The sequence below is a fragment of the Poecilia latipinna genome, unplaced genomic scaffold (genome assembly GCF_001443285.1).
Source record: "Poecilia latipinna isolate Pla-1442-1.1 unplaced genomic scaffold, P_latipinna-1.0 Scaffold1438, whole genome shotgun sequence".
In the NCBI taxonomy this organism is placed as follows: domain Eukaryota; kingdom Metazoa; phylum Chordata; class Actinopteri; order Cyprinodontiformes; family Poeciliidae; genus Poecilia; species Poecilia latipinna.
In genome coordinates, this window is record NW_015114054.1 from 79497 (window position 1) to 95380 (window position 15884).

Sequence of the window (15884 nt, forward strand, 5' to 3'; positions counted from 1 at the left end):
ATTATTTCGACTTTATTCTTGAAATTTTATGACTTACTGAATTGTCTTTTTGTTTGCTGCATTTGATTCGGGGGTGTGTCTTTTCTTTTGTTTGCATGTTTTCTCTTTTGCTGCGCATTTGCACCTGTCGGCCACCGTACTTTCCGGGTAACACCGACACGCTGCCGCCGCAGTCTCTCCCGCGCTTTAGTGGGCGGCAACCCTATTCGGGCTGCAGTGTGAACGTAGCCTTAAATAATGAGATTTTTATGATAAAGTGTTGAGGTCATACAAAAAGACAATTCAGTAAGTCATAAAATTTCAAGAATAAAGTCGAAATAATAGGAGAATAAAGTTGAAGCATTTGCTTGGGTTGCTAGGTAACACGCAGTGCCTGTTGAAAGTGACTTAACAGTTTAGGATTTTTGAAATGACTTGTTTTTCCAGACACCATTAAGCATTAACCTATTACAGATGGATGTGTTTCAGAAGCAGTTGAGGCAAAATATGAATTTAGCTTTACTAATTGTTAGCTTCCTACTGTTTCTTCAGGCAAGTGACAGTGATGGAAAGCTGCCACAAAACAGAAACTCTTTTAGGAACAGAGTACTTAGATCCAGGGCAAAACAACATCTCTCCAGTTTTTGTATTAATTTGGGGTTTTTGTCTGGATTTTGTTCATTTTAATTTGTTAGGAAGATAATTTTATTTAATACACCAATATTAAATAGATTGTATGTTTCTTTTGTGAAAGTATTTAATTTTTTTTCATATGAAAACAGCTGGATTGTAACACTTTCATGGCCTCTTCTGTGTGCTTTTCCACTGTTTGCATCTCTGTCCTCTGTTATTGAGTTGCACCAACTGTTTATTTTGAAGAGCATTCGCTGGCAGTAAAGCATCCACTCAGATATGGCAAAAGATCTTAAAATGCATGTAATCCCTCATAGTTTCAGTATGTTATCTGTAGCCTAGAAGGATAAAAATTGTTTGTTTTTGGACAAAGTGTTTCATTTGGTTCTGTAGGAGATTGTTTTGGACTTTTGTATCTATAAGGTATTGATGGATATAGGACTGAAACAATCAGATTAATCATGATGCATTGAATAAATGATTGTCAACTAATTTAGTAATCGATTAATCACAATTAATCAGTTATACTTTTGTGAGTATACAGACTCAAAAAGGCAATTCAGATGAAAGATGAGAAATTTTAGTCTGTAAATCTGTTCTACACAGAAATCCTCTGGTGGAAAAGTTTTAGCTTCACCTGCCTCAAATTTATATAAAAGAAATCCTGTTAAGCACAGTTTTCTGTCCAGTTATTAATCGATTAATCCAAAAAACAGATCAGCTCTACACTACTGATGTTAAATCAGACAGAAAGCTTTTCACATGTTGAAGCTTTCAGGATTTTTTTAGCTGCAGATCCATCTTTTGCTACAAATGATCAAATGTTTACTAAAGTAATGCTATGTTGTGGCATTATAGGCAAAAAAAAAATCTTGTTTTCATGTTTAAAAAAGGAACTATTTGCATCTTAAATGTATTCCTAGTATTGCCTGAAAAGACTTCAGTGGTTAAATGAAAAATAGGCAGAATGTGGGGAAAAAACTCAATCGATTAATCATATGAATAAATTATTACTAAAATTATTATTAGTTGCATGCATAGATAGATTGATGAAATGTCCAACTCTGTGAGACAGGAATCAGAGAAGTACGATAAATAACTAAATAACTTTTGCGCTGTCAGTTTGATTTACCAACAGAAGGAGTCACTGATCTGAAACAGAATCATGTCACGTTGAACCAGGACGATAATTAAAGCAGACTCATTTTCCTGAAGTCCTAATTAAATGTTTTGGGGATGAACTGGGTTTGGATCCCGGTACCGAAGCGCTGCTCTCGCCCACTGATTGCAGCCTGTTTGTCTGCAGCTAATTTCAGGGCTTGCACAGCAACGCCGCTCCTTCCCTCTCTTTTGCAAATTGCGTGTTTTCCTGAAAACAAATTTGACTGAGAACCAGTCCGTCCGTCTGCGCCCACAACAAACAGAGCTGAGATCAGTTCGGACCTGGAGCCAGTTCATACGGGTCAAACTGTCCGAATCAGAACCAAAATGAAGGGGAATGGATCATAAAACTACATTTTCAGATAACTGTACAATTCAAGTCTTATCTAAATGTTTCAGATCATCAAGCTAATTTTAAGCTTTAAATCTTAAGATTTAAATCTGTGCTTTGATTAGGCCGCTCCGTTTTTAAACCCATTCAGAGTCACAAACTGATGGTTGGATGTTAATTACAAGATTTTTTCCATCAGGGCAGAATTAATAAATCATGAAGCAGCAAAGCAACCCCAGAGCATCACACTGCCACTACTATGTTTGATTGCTGGTATAAAATACTTTTTAATAATATTCTGTTAATTTTGCCCAGATGCAATGGAACAAATTTAAGACTGATAGATTTGTGGATTTTTCCACATCTGTTCTGTAATTTCCTGACTGTTGTTTTGAGGTTTTTGCAGCCAACTTCATGTCGTCACAGTGGGGAAAAAAAAATAAAAAAAAATAAAAATGGAGCTCCAACTCAGAGAAAAAAATAATTGAAATTGAATCAAGTTTGTCAAACTTACTTTATTTACATTTGTTTAACATGTAAACTTAAACTTAATCTCATTACTGCCAACATGCCTAGGTGGGCACCATAAGGGGGAAAGGTGGGCCCATATGGGTTTGTCCACGGGTTCCACGGTGGCCCCACATGGGTTTTCCCATTTAGGGCCCTACATGGGCAAACCCATGGGGGACCACCATGGACAAACCCATATGGGACCCATCCGGTCTGCCCTCCTTTCGACCTAGGCATGCTGGCAGGTTCTCTCCTTTTTTTTTTTTTTTTTTTTTAATCCAAAGAATAGTCCGAGTTTATGATGGATTCAGCTGAAAGCACAATAGCTCCAATAAGGCGCCTTTTGTGGGTCTGGCACCGCTTGAGCCATTTCAATCACATCTGCAGATTGCGTTTAGAGCTTTTTCTCCTGCACTTTTTTTTTTTTTTGGCGCACATCCAACTGCGGCGCTGGATGGAGTCAGCACGCAAACCTCTCCGTGAACGACCATTTTCTAAACAAATGAGGACCTTAGCATGTATATAGATCACAATTAGGAGGCCTGCAGGTCGGAGGGGAGCAAATCAGCGCGATTTGTTGGAGATGGCGCATGACGGAGGTAAAAAAAAAACAAAAAAAAAAAACACTTTGTCCCTTACCGCTGAGCTGAGAAACTCTTATGAAGTTTCTGATTAAAAAAAAAAAGATTCAATCGTTGCGCAAACTGTAGGGATTTTCATAATTATTAAATACATCAAATAAAGCACATGAAGTGGTGCGTAAAATGCAGTCATTCAGAAATCCGTCACATACAGGAGCTGATTGTTTACAATGGAAACGCAAGCCGCAGTTTAAGCTCCAAATGAACAGAAAAGGTTTTAAAACGAACTTACTTGAGTCGGAGATCGCAGAGTGTGGATTTACTCCTCCGTCCTTCCCTCCCCCTCGGTTTGCTTTTTGTCTTCCAGGATCCTGAACTTCTGAATCAAATTTCAGGACGGACAAAATACTAGGCTTTTCCTCCGCCCACACGCAGTTTTTCTTTTTTTTTTCTCCTCCCTTCTTCCCGGGTACCATGTCAAAGACCATATGGAGCAAATAAAGCCGGAGAGGATCCACAGGAGGAGGAGGAGGCACTTACTCTCAGTTTACCTTCAAATTCAACATTAGCAATCACAGCCATCACACAAACAAGTTTGTCCAAACAGGACGGTAAACATTTACCCTCAATCTAAACTCCAGCTTTCATCTAATATTCATACTCGGGATGAGTGTTTGTCCCGCGGAGGGACTTGATTAACGCAAACATCTCAGCTTCCCTGCGCGCTTTTCAGACCTTTTAAAGATACAATTCAGGGAGGATTTCAGTAATCCCTAATAAATTCACACAAAGTGAAAACACAGCTGCGTAGCGCAGTTTTGGATTTCAACTTCATGATGTCTGGAAATGTGAGGTTCTAAAAAACCCACAGGAGGAGGGACCCCTCCCCCCCCCTAAAACACAACAACAAAAAAAACTGGATTCTCGTTTGTGTTGATGACATCACAAGAGGCAAAAGAGTAAAGCACATCAGTAAAAATGGCAGAAAAGTTAGTTTGGACACATTTCATCATAAATTTTAAGTAATTAAGTTGCAAGGCGTGGTGTTTGAGGGTTAGAGCTCCACTCTGACGCCATGATGGATGCTGCTGAGGATGATGAGGCTGGAGGAAACAGCAATGAAAGATCCAGGAAGTATGATCAAATTGCTTTAAAAAAATAATTTAAAAACTACTTTTCTAAAATAAAAAGAAAACTCTGCCACATCCACTAAAACCGGAACACGACACCCATATCTGGTCGAGGGCGTTGCAATGTCTAAAAGTCCCTTGTTGCTGGAGACTGGACTTTAAAACACAAAAAATGAACAAATATTGTTGAGAACTGGAGCAGAAATGACAACTTGGCAAGTTTTTTGCTACAATTTACCACCATGGTTAAAACAAACTAATTCAGCTCTTTTAAGTCCCTGGGTAAGGAGCCGGTTTGCCAAGTCTCCAAGCTGCCACTCAGACATTTACCTGAGTAAGGCGACCAGTGGAAAACAGGATCAGCATGTTGTCCATGGCAAATTCAAAGGCAAAAATTGCATATAGGTTTTTTTTTCCTTTTAAATTAAAATACACCAAAAAAACATTTTATTCCCTGTTTGCCTGAAAACAGATGTACGATCAATTTCTACTGAAAACAAGATAGAAAATAAAAATCTGAATTTCTAATAAAAGGAAACAAGGATAAAAGTACCCAACCTTCCCATAAATACCATTTCCATTTTCTCATTAAAAGTCATCAATCTGATCGCTCTGGGAAGGCCACGCCCACTTCCTGAATGATTTGCATCAGAACCACACCTGACTTATCACAACAATCAGTCAAGTTAAATACGGAAACAATGAGCTGAAGCAACACAGCAACGCTCTATTAGTCATTTATTGTTGGAGTAAGTTTATAGAACAAAAAAAAAGCATCTAACATATACAGATAAAAGCTGTTGGTTAGCAATATGATCAATAAATAGAAAGTTAGAAATATAAACAAAATAATTCAAGTTTTGTTTGGGAAATATTTACACACGTTAGCAGTTTGCTGCTTGAGGAATCGGTTCTGGAAAGAAGCCGGGTTCAAGTGACGATCGGTCAGCAGCGTCTGAAATGTGCCATCCTTTAAGGAGAACCGCAGGAGAACCGGCCCGGTTCCCGACACGGACATACCGCCTTCCGGTCAGGCGGTCCGATCTGGAATCTGCAATTCAACCTAAACATGAGCTACAACAGTCAGCTGGTGAGGTGGGGAGGGTCTGTCAGTCCTCGGACAGCAACCTGTGGAAGTGGTCCTTCCTCTTCTTCAGAACCTCCTGGAAATCCTCCTGGAGAGACAAAAATAATCCAATCTGTAGCCACGGCAACAAAGGCAGATGTTCAGATCATAACAGGTGGGAGGGTGAAGAGGTCAATAATTTAATCAAAAAGACAGCAATATACCCATAAGCCTTTTCCTGAAGAGTTTAAGTCCGGTTTAATCAAACTCTGTCGTTTGTCTAGAAGGTCCGGTTTGTTTGGGGGAGATGTGAACGTGTAATACGACAGCAAACTCTGGTCAACCTAAAAACCTTAAACTCAGTTTGAGTGAATGTATGGATGACAGGAAGCAGACTATAGCGCAGAGGATTCTGGGTAAATACAACCAAAACAACTGTGAGTCTAAACGCTACTGGGAGAAATGGCTCGTTGTTAAATCCTGCAACCGCTAACATCTGATGCTAATCCATTTTTGTTTACATTTAGTGAAGAAAGGAAGTTCTGCTCAGAGGTTATTCAGAGTTTTTGTGTAGTTTCCTTCAGTAGTTCTTAGTGCAGCGCCACCAGTGGTGAGGAGAGGAACAGGTTTTTCATTTAGCTGAACCTCACCAGCTGAAAATGTAAAGAATGTTTAAGGGCCAATCCAACCAAGTTTACCGAACTGGTAAGAGTGAAAACACCCATAAGCACACTTTGTTATCTTTTATTTCCTCCAGTGTTTCTAGACTGGAAATGTCGTCACATAATTGCTCTGTTAACTCTGGCCAAGAGTTTGGAAAATAACAAAAACAAACCAGTTTTTAACCTCCATCACAGATAAACAACACAGCCTCAGTATGCAGCAGCGGCCAGGGATATTCTTTTCTTTCAGCATCGTTTTACAAACATCAGGAAACAGATCCAAGCAGTGACAGATGTTGCAGTAATTTTAAAAAATGAAATTAACTCCAGGAGAGTTTCTGTTGCTTGTACCAGGTGTGTAACTTTAACTGCAGTCATATGGATGCTATAAGGTAATTATGGGCCATCAATGCAGTCAGGACCACTCACATTCCCGCCACCATGTTTTGTTTAACCAACTGCTTTCCTCTGGGAGGCGCTACAAAACTCCCCTCGTTAGAAAAAACATCAAAACGGAAAACATTTTTTTCCTCTTCAATAATCCTAAAGTCTGCATTGTTACACAGTCTTTACTTGGTTCTCTTCAACTCCCTTTTCTTGTACAAATGTGGGTTGTATTTTACTTATCGTCTGTGGGTTATATTATTTTAACCTTCAATGATAATGTGGCTTATTTAACATCTAGTAAGAGTATTTTTGGCCTTTATTCAGTGTAAAAGGAGGATAAATAAAATCAACTGCCAATACAGCTGTCAGAAAACTTGTCTTAATTCTCTTGATATTTTGACTATTAGTCTTGCTGATGATCTGTAAGTGTTTTAAGGTGGAAGGCCTAACGGCCATCACCCTAATCTTTAATTCCTTCCATACTTTATCAGATTCAAGCCCAGATTCAGCTGCACCTCTCTAAAAGGTCAATATTAATTCCCGTCAGGTTAAATAGCTACTGTGTTGTAAACAAGCCATTAAAAATAGATTTGGACACACAAATTATTAATTTTAAATGGGACACACCAACTACTTAGCCTGCAATGCCTTAATGTGTCCACATGAGGGCAGCAGAACCTGCTGTACTGAAACTCTTTAATAAGCAACAATATTTTTTCTTCAAGTTTAACTTCTGGAGGAATAAAAGCCCAGGAATCTAACTTTAACATATATGTTTTAATATTAGGTGACTAAAGATGAACTACAAGGGCTGTTAAATGTTTTATGTTTATTTTCTCCTGTGGCAGAGCGGGTTTCTTTGGGAGAAATCTAGGAAAAGAAAAGCATTTAGAAGCAGACTTACCGCTGGAGCCAGTCTCTCCATGTAGGGGACGAGTTTCTGCAGCTCTTTGTCTTCTGATCCTCCAGACCAGCTCTTAATGGGAATCGTGTTCATCAGCTGGAGAAAGGAAAAAAAGATGAGAAACAAAGAAAACACTAAACCAGTGGGGAACAAGTAAACCTACACAGGGTTAAAACATCTTGTTAATAGTGGAGAGTTTAAAACAAAGCCAGAGGACAAAATGTGGCTTCATCCTCACCGATGCGTCAATATTTAATAACCAAGTTGCTGCTTGGTTATTAATGTTTTTACAGCTCAATCAGGCTGTATGAGAGCGAGCGAGAGCAAGACGTCGGCAGCCAACAGAAAGGCTGAATATCCTGCAGCAAAGTTGCCCTTTCATTTGCTTTTGAGGTTTCAAGACTGAGTTGTTATCCAACATGTTGAATGTGGAAATATTGGGAGCTTTTTGGAAATCTAAGAGTTAAAGTGAGCAGGAGTGTTTTCTAAACATTAATCAGTTCTTAAAGAGAAACGGATTTGTTAAAACCAAAGCTCAAGAGAGCAGCTCTTAAAAAAAAAAAATCTTGCTGCACGTTGAGAGAAAAAAAAAAAACATTTTATTGCAATGCTAATGCTAAAGAGGGTGATAATAATAATTATCGGCTGAGTTATTAAAAATAAAGTACTTATAGATTTTTACTCCCACTAATGACTAACCAGACATCTATTTGTTTAGATATTATTAAAAGAGTTATACTTATTTAAATATTATTTTCATGGCATCAACACACAGCAACTTCCCAAACATCCAAACAATCCTCTGCAGTTGAAATATTGAGTTCATCCATATTGTGCAGTTCCACTCTGATAATTAAATATATCTTTTAAGCTAAACAGTTTTCTGTGTAGTAAAGTTTCTCACGTGGTATGGGTAGGTGTGCGGTGCGTTATCCAGGACGACGGTTTTCATCAGGTCTCTCCCGAGGATGCTGAGGTCCTTGATGTAGTGACCGAGGACGCAGGCGCAGTCGTCCTGGTACAGGCGGTGACTGAAAAACAAAAACCAGAAGCAGCTCAATGTCAACTTGTACCAACAAAACGGAGGAAAACAAATAAAAACTCAGCAGCAGCTCTGAAGGCGACATACCGGAAGAGTTTCTTCTGAGGGTCGAGGATCTCCAGGATCTTCTCGGCGTATTCCTTCTTTGCACAGGTGTAAACAAAAAGCTGGAAATCGCAGGAAGCTGCGGTTAGAAGTTTGGAAACGATTTACAAAGAGAAACAGAAACTGTGAATTTCTCAAACCTCGTAGATTTTTGCCATGGCTTGAAGAAACTCTCTTACGTGTGGACGCAGGATCATGTACACCTGTTGAAAGAACAAATACTTCTTTATTAAAAAAAACATGAAAAACGACTGGTGTTGCATGAATTTCATGTTACTTTATGCAATAGCTTTTACTTTAAACTTTCTAGTAGCTCTGAATCATTCCCAGAATTCCTCTGTGGCATTTTAATGTTTGGATTGCACAAGGGAATTCTGGGAATGTTTGGGAGTGCTGCAGTGTGGGTGTAAAGCATTACTCATCAAGAAAAGGCAAAGAAATCTTAAATTTGTTGTTTTCAGTCTAGTTTCATGCCAACACAGAATTCTGTTATTTTTTTTCCTACAAGCTGATTCAATTTTATTCAACCAGATAATATAAAAAAAACTAAAGTAAAAAAAAAAAATGTTCTAGATTCTCTGATAAAAGTGGTTTTACGAATCCACCCAAAAATTTATGAATTACAGCAAAATTAACCCAATTTCTGCATCAAAATATGCCCACAACTGATGCCTTTTAAAAATAAACTAACATCACAAAATTGTAAAATATTTGTAGACAATAAATGTTGGGAGTTTTAGTTTTACACATTTAATGAACTGGAGGAGAGAAAAATGATACAGTTTTGATTTCCATCTCGAAGCTCCTTGTATTGTTTTAGTTTGTGCAACAGCAGCAGCTGCTGTCTGGTGATTAACAGACCAAAATGTTATGATTACACTATTAAAAAAAAAAATGCAACTTTTCTAGAAAATGTTTGTTTCCTAAACAGCAAATTTCTGATTCGCTAACTCGACATGTTCCATAAAACCGTTGGTTATGAGCCACATGTGGGATTTTATCGATGTTTTCCTGGTTCAGCTCACCTGAATCTAACCAACAGGAAGCCGAGCTGAGAAACTCATCGAGCCGTTTGTTGGAGCAGCAACACTTAAAGCATCAACTAAAAGCAGAGATTACTTACCTTGTATTGATGATCCTGGAATGTGGTAAAGAAAGTATAATCTGCTTCTTCGATCACATTCAGGGAGCTGAACATGAGCGTCTCCTCCTGTTCGGAGAAACAAAAACGTGAATCTGTCTTCTTTTACATCCAGCTGTTGCCGTAACACAAATGGTTAGGACTAAAATAAAAAATGTAATTGATGTTTGTTGTTAAGTCTGTACCAATATTTTGCTCTTTTCCCAGAACCTCATGACCTTTAATGCTGCCAGCGAACCAAACCAAATGGCACTGAATGGATATCGTGTTGGTTGGCAGCAGAGTTGTGTTTAAATCAGGTTGATGTCTTTAGTTTGGGTTTTTCACCTCCGGTTTGCTCCATCGCACTAAAACGTCTCGGTCGATGATCGACTCGCTGATCCAGCAGCTGCTTCAGCGGTTCACAGGTTTAGTTAATAGTTAGGGAGCCGAGCTGCAGCCTCCCGTCTCTTTAAAGTCGGGGATAATTAGCTGCAGACGGGATAATGAACAGCTGCTTTGGCTCAGGCAGCTTCTAAACGCAGCATAAAACTCACATCTAGTTAAACATTCACTGTGTGATGAACAAATTAAATCCATCTCAGTCTTTGGAACTACGAACTAATTAAACAATTAGTTGGATTAACCGTGATGAAATGATTATTAAAATAATCGACAACTAAGTTAGTAATCGATTATTTGTTAACTGGAGTTACAGACTCATTTGCTGAAAGAACAACTCAGTAAATGAGCCAAAACTGTACAAAAAATAAAATACATTTTGATTTCAAAATAAAAACATTTGTAAAAGTTTTAGCTTCACAATTTCTCTAAAAAAAAAAAAAAGAATCTGTCATTAGGCACCTTTGGCAGATCTTTTCACAGTTTGATATTAAAGAATTGAATTGCTTATTTGCATTTTTTAAAAATGTATTTTAATGTTTAAAAAATATCTGCAGTATGTGGCAATTAAAAAAAAACAACTGATTAGCTAATTAATCATCACAATAAAGTGACAGGATAATCAGTTACTAAATTATTCGTTAGTTTCAGCTCTACATTGTACTAGGATTGTTTTCCAGTTCCAGTATTTGTCCCGGTTTGGTTCTGGGATGAACATCAGAGCGTCAGAGCTGACTGAGCGTACCAGGTCGACCACCAGCGTGGCCTCCGGCGTGCTCCGGGTTTTTGGCGGGATGTCTTGGAGACACGGCCGGGAATGCTGAGACTGGGACGGGATGTTCTTGATAAAGGTAAACCTGAGAACATGACAATAAACACGTAATGTATAAAAACAGGAAAACACGTGTACATTAATGAGGGAGCTGGATTTTGCTAAAATGAGATGTTTCCCCTGCCAGAGGTAAAAAATAAATAAATAAACAGAAAAAGGAAGAAGAAGAACGTACGGATCAAAGACGTCGTCGTCCTCATCTCCAGCCAGCAGGTCGATGGAACCGTAACCAAACACTCCTTGTTCTGGGCTCAGCAGAACGCTGCTGGCAGTTTCAGGACATTTCATATCTGAGCAGAAAAACAAAGAGAAACAGCCTGAGACGACCTGCAGGAGCAGCGAGTCACTACAGCAGGACTGGCAGAGGAAGCTCAACAGGCATGACCGGTTTTTATTTTCTATTTAAAAACAAATTAAACTTTATACTCTCCCAATCATTTATTAATCTTTAATGTCAGATTTAGAAAGCTGAGCTAAGATGTTAAGTTTACTGAAGATTACACACAGAGACCCCTGTTTACGTTGGAGAACGCCAACTGGGATAGTCGCTAATCCAAGATATTATGGATGGTTTAAAAATTAAACCATGTAATCACACTCCATTTGTCTGTAAAATATGTAAAGATGTTTCAAAGGTGGAAAAGTGAATAAATCCTAAAAACAGTGGAAGGCTAAGAGCTCATCCAAAAAAATACTTTGACTAACTTAGAACAAATCCAACTGAAAATGTAAAAAAAAAAAAAAAAAACCTTCACAACAGATTGGTAGGACTTTTTTTTTTGCAAATTTTTCACTGTAACAAGTTTCTCACTATCCAAATGATGAAGTCATTACTCACACAAATGGTCAGACATATTGATATTTAATTTAAAACTCTGATAAATGTGGGTTTCCTGACTAGCTGTTAGCGTTCCATCTTTTCTAAAACCCGCTGACACGACGCCGTCTGGTGCGTGTGAGGAACTGCTGCTGATCACCAGAAAAACTCTTAATGATGCAATCAACTCACAGCGGTCTGAACTATCTGCTCGGTCTGCATTCCTTCAACTCAATAAATCAATGGTTAATGACGACTGTTCATCTTGTGTGAACGCATGGCATCACCACGCAGTGGGAAAAGTTAAAAACTGAATTCAAATGATTTGCTGAAAGCAGCAGAGACCATGAGACTGATGGAGATGACACAGAGACAAAAGGAGTCTGTGACACTCTTCACTGTTTCAGGCCAGAAGCTGAGACACCTACTCTCCTTGCTGGGCGTGAGGAACCGCACGATGGGCGGATAGATGTTTCTGGCCTTGGAGTTACGAGGGGACGCCACGTCGATCTCTGACAGAATGCGCTCGTGGTGGATTATGGGCTTGAGTGGGGTCTTAAAAGCCAAATCTGGAAGACAAGAAGAGGACTGGTTAGGAAAGAGAATTTGTAGATTAAGGAAAATACAAAACGTAAAGAGTGTAACCTGCTGATGGAGATAAAATGCCCGACTCTCTGTCCTCAACAGCGATGGCCCTCGGCCGCTTCCTCGCCCGGCCACGAGGCAGCGGCCGCCTCTTCACCGTAGGAACCTCATCCTCTGGTTGGTGAACCACAGACTCCTCCTCAACCTAGTCGCAGGTGAAATAAATAAAAGCAGTTATGAAAATTAGTCTCGTTCAATCATCAATCATTAGTCTGTGGTGGCAAAGTTTGGTAGATGTGAGATCTGACTTTATTTTCACAGGAAAAAAACCACCTTGATGCTCAACTGTCAGGGTTTCCCCAGTGTATTATAAGCCTGGCGGGCCTCCAGGCTTTACTTGTGCTTCCACCAGGCTAAGCACTGCTCATTTATTTAGGTCTTTTTAAAATGTTTGCATTTTTAAGATTTTATAGTTGTTCAGGTATTAATCTTCCAATCTTTCAATAATACATAATTATCCAGTGATATTTTCAAATTTTCTGTGAATTTTAAACATTTTTTAAAATCAAAAACATGACAGGCCGCTGCATGAATGACTACCCTACTGCCCACTATCTACACTATCATTATTTAATATTATGTTTTTAGCTTGTGTACTTTTAATTCTTTGTATTTTTTTTTGTTTTTACAATTTATTCTATTTTACCTTTTGAACATTGTAATCTTTCTCTGGGAAATAGAATTGTAATGATTGTTTTATTTATCATGATGCACAAGTCGACTTTTCTTTTTTCTTTAGTATTTAATTGGCATCATGATATTGTGATTATACGTTTTGTATTATTTGCTTCCTTGTGAATGCAGAAAGTAAAAAATATATACATACTACCATAGTAAAATGGGCTTTTTTAATCCTTTCAACATTAATTTTGTACCTTCATGCATATCTACAGATTAATTTAAATTATAAACAGCGTTGTTATGATTAATCTATGAGCTTTAACTGCCAAATCATTAGAGACAAGGATGAGCCTTTATCAAACCAATATTGATTCCATGATTTGTTTTAAGACCAAATGTCCTGAGCACAGAGCCTCAAACACTAATGTTTTGTTGATGAAACCAACACTTTAATAGCACCAAAGCAACTTCCATTCCACATAATGAACAACAATAGCTTATGACAAAAGGCATTTATTTCAGATGTGCTCATAAAAAGCACATTTAATGAAACCTGAGCAATAAAACATCAGCTGGTGGATCAAGAACGTCTCATTTGGGCTTTCAATAAGCAACAGAGACTAAACGCTGAGGTCTGATCAGACATTTCTGCTCTCAACCATCAAACCACAGTAAACTCCTGGCAGCGGCTCAACCCTCATTTGTGTTCGCAGCGTGAAACACGTGTGTTCTGGTAACCTACTTTCTCCGGACCACCTCTCACATCTCACATGCGCCGACTCTGCGTTAATCCAACACAGACTCAGGCATCCATCCTCTAAGCAGCCATCATTATTTCAACATTTCTACAAGGAGAGCTAGTTTTGTTGATTTTCATAGTTTTGTTTGTAAGGCATGTTTTTAGCATCGAACTAAATCAAAGTGCTTCACGTGACTAGAAGGAAAAACCATTACATTACAAAGTAAGAGGAAATGATGAGGCTGAAAAATAGATTGCACTTTATGACGTTCCAGTTGTTATTAATCAAAGGGAAAGGTAAACAAACGGGGTTTTTACTCAAACCCACAAAATCAACACATGGATGTAATTCATAAAGACCCACAGTGCTTAAAAGAAGCCTGTGTTTTTGTTTATTAAAACATTTCAAAACTAAAATCTCCATTTCAACTAGTATTGATCTTAATTTGTCCCTTTTCTTTGACCTAAAGGACATAAGGTCTAGTTAGGGGCTTGAACCAGCAACCACCTGTTACAAATAAATCCATCTCCTGAGTCACTGCCACCACAGTTTAATTTATTTATCTATAATCCAGATTAAAGTCTGACCAAGTTGCTGCAGTTCCAGAAAGACAAACAGCACTCCTATGTAAAAGTGTCACCTAATCGGTTACTCAGTATTTGACCTCTGACCCCTCAATGACTACTTCTAAGCACATTTAGGAGCTTCAATCTATGGCTGAGTAAAATACACATACCATTTACTCCTCATTGCATAGAGAAAATTGAAATTTTGTCTAATATACGCTAAAACCATAAAGTTAAATATGATTTTTAGATAAAAACACAGTTACTGCAAGCATGTGTGTTAAATAGGTGGCTACCAGAGCAGATAGATTGACTTACTAACTACCTAATGTCAGATTGCTACGCTTGTATAAAAAAACAGGAAGAATATAATTTAGGTCATAAGCACTTGGGGGGGGGGGGGGGGGGAAGCAAATTTCACAAGAAATTTCTGAATTGTGCTTTTGAGTTTGTTCTGGTAAGAAGTTTGTAATAACTTTTTTTTAATAAAAAATATATTATATAGTAAAATCATTATTCTGATCCATACACATCGTAATACCAACGTGACCAACTAGATCTAATCTTGGGAAGCTGAAAGAGCAATTAAAAAACATCGAAATGGTTTGACAATTTAATTTTTTTTACGCTGTGTTCTGGTTAGTTGTGGTTAACTTCCGCCCTGATTAGTTTAAGAGTTTAATTTTGAGCTAAAGGGGATCTGAAGAACAGATGTTTGTCAATCGGAAGCTAACCTCAGCATTACTCTAAAACAGCGCCTCCTACCGGAGCTCTTAAAATGACCGAGTTCAAGCCACATTAAAAGCTGATTTCATGAGCTTTGTGGATAAATATTTACTACAAAACTTTTAAAAATCTGATCGGTGACCCAATATCTCTACTTTTGATTAACTGCCATTAGGGGCGATGGGTTGTCATTCGTTTAGGCCACCTACCGTTCAGATGCTGTTTAAACACCAGATGCTAACAGTAGTTAGCATTAGCGCTGTCTGCTGTGTTGAAACTAACAAAACACCAGAACATTGAGTGATAACTGGATCTTTCTCCTGAAAACTGTTCACTGTTGCCACAAATGTACTCAGTGTTACTAAAATGAAACAACCGTTTTTACATCGATGAGCTACCATGTTTGGTAAGGGACTTTCCGTCTCCGTCGTCGAAAGGCGCGTTTGTCTCGACCGTTGACGTGTCCTCCTCGGCGTCTCCGAAGCAGCGGTAATCGTCCTTTGAGACCTAAGTCTCATTTTTCCTTTTCATGTAAGACTTGTAAAGCATCTAAACAGAAACTCTTCCGCTGCACTGTGTTCCCTTCGGACAAGCGTTTCAGTTTTCCTCCTCCCCGCCCACAACTGGACGTTTACTTGGTCTAACCCCGCCCCGCTCATCCCCGCGTCTTCTCGAATCAAAGAGGAGGAGTGCGTTTAAAACTGCAGCGGTGCATTCGATTCCCTGTTCTGGACAGCGCTTGAGGGCGGTGCTTCAACAATAGAACAAACTACTGTGAAACAAGTCACGTGTTCTCTGTTTACGTGGGCAGCCAGCGTGGACTGGACTGCGCTTATTCTACAACACATGTGTCAAACTCAAGGCCCACGGGCCACATTTGGCCCGCCATGTCATTTTATGTGGGCCCCGCAGCATTTTATAGGC

General features: G+C 38.7%; 2 protein-coding genes across 2 annotated transcripts in view; both read right to left on the reverse strand.

Annotated features, from left to right (window-relative positions):
* LOC106962618 (transmembrane protein 79-like) overlaps positions 1–3763 on the reverse strand; it is a 20619-nt gene extending 16856 nt beyond the window's left edge. The window contains exon 1 of the mRNA XM_015057154.1: positions 3488–3763. The gene's annotated coding sequence lies outside the window, so the exon portion shown is untranslated. The remainder of the gene's footprint in view (positions 1–3487) is intronic.
* A 1285-nt stretch (positions 3764–5048) lies between these two features.
* ctdspl3 (CTD (carboxy-terminal domain, RNA polymerase II, polypeptide A) small phosphatase like 3) lies at positions 5049–15627 on the reverse strand. Its single transcript, XM_015057155.1, has 12 exons — positions 15359–15627; positions 12308–12452; positions 12091–12231; positions 11021–11135; positions 10759–10870; positions 9615–9701; positions 8632–8694; positions 8474–8553; positions 8249–8375; positions 7345–7440; positions 5454–5500; positions 5049–5376 (listed from the first exon to the last, which is right to left on the reverse strand). Exons 1-12 carry the CDS (start codon positions 15476–15478, stop codon positions 5298–5300), a joined length of 1212 nt encoding a protein of 403 aa, XP_014912641.1. The 5' UTR covers positions 15479–15627; the 3' UTR covers positions 5049–5297.
* Positions 15628–15884: the final 257 nt, after the last annotated feature.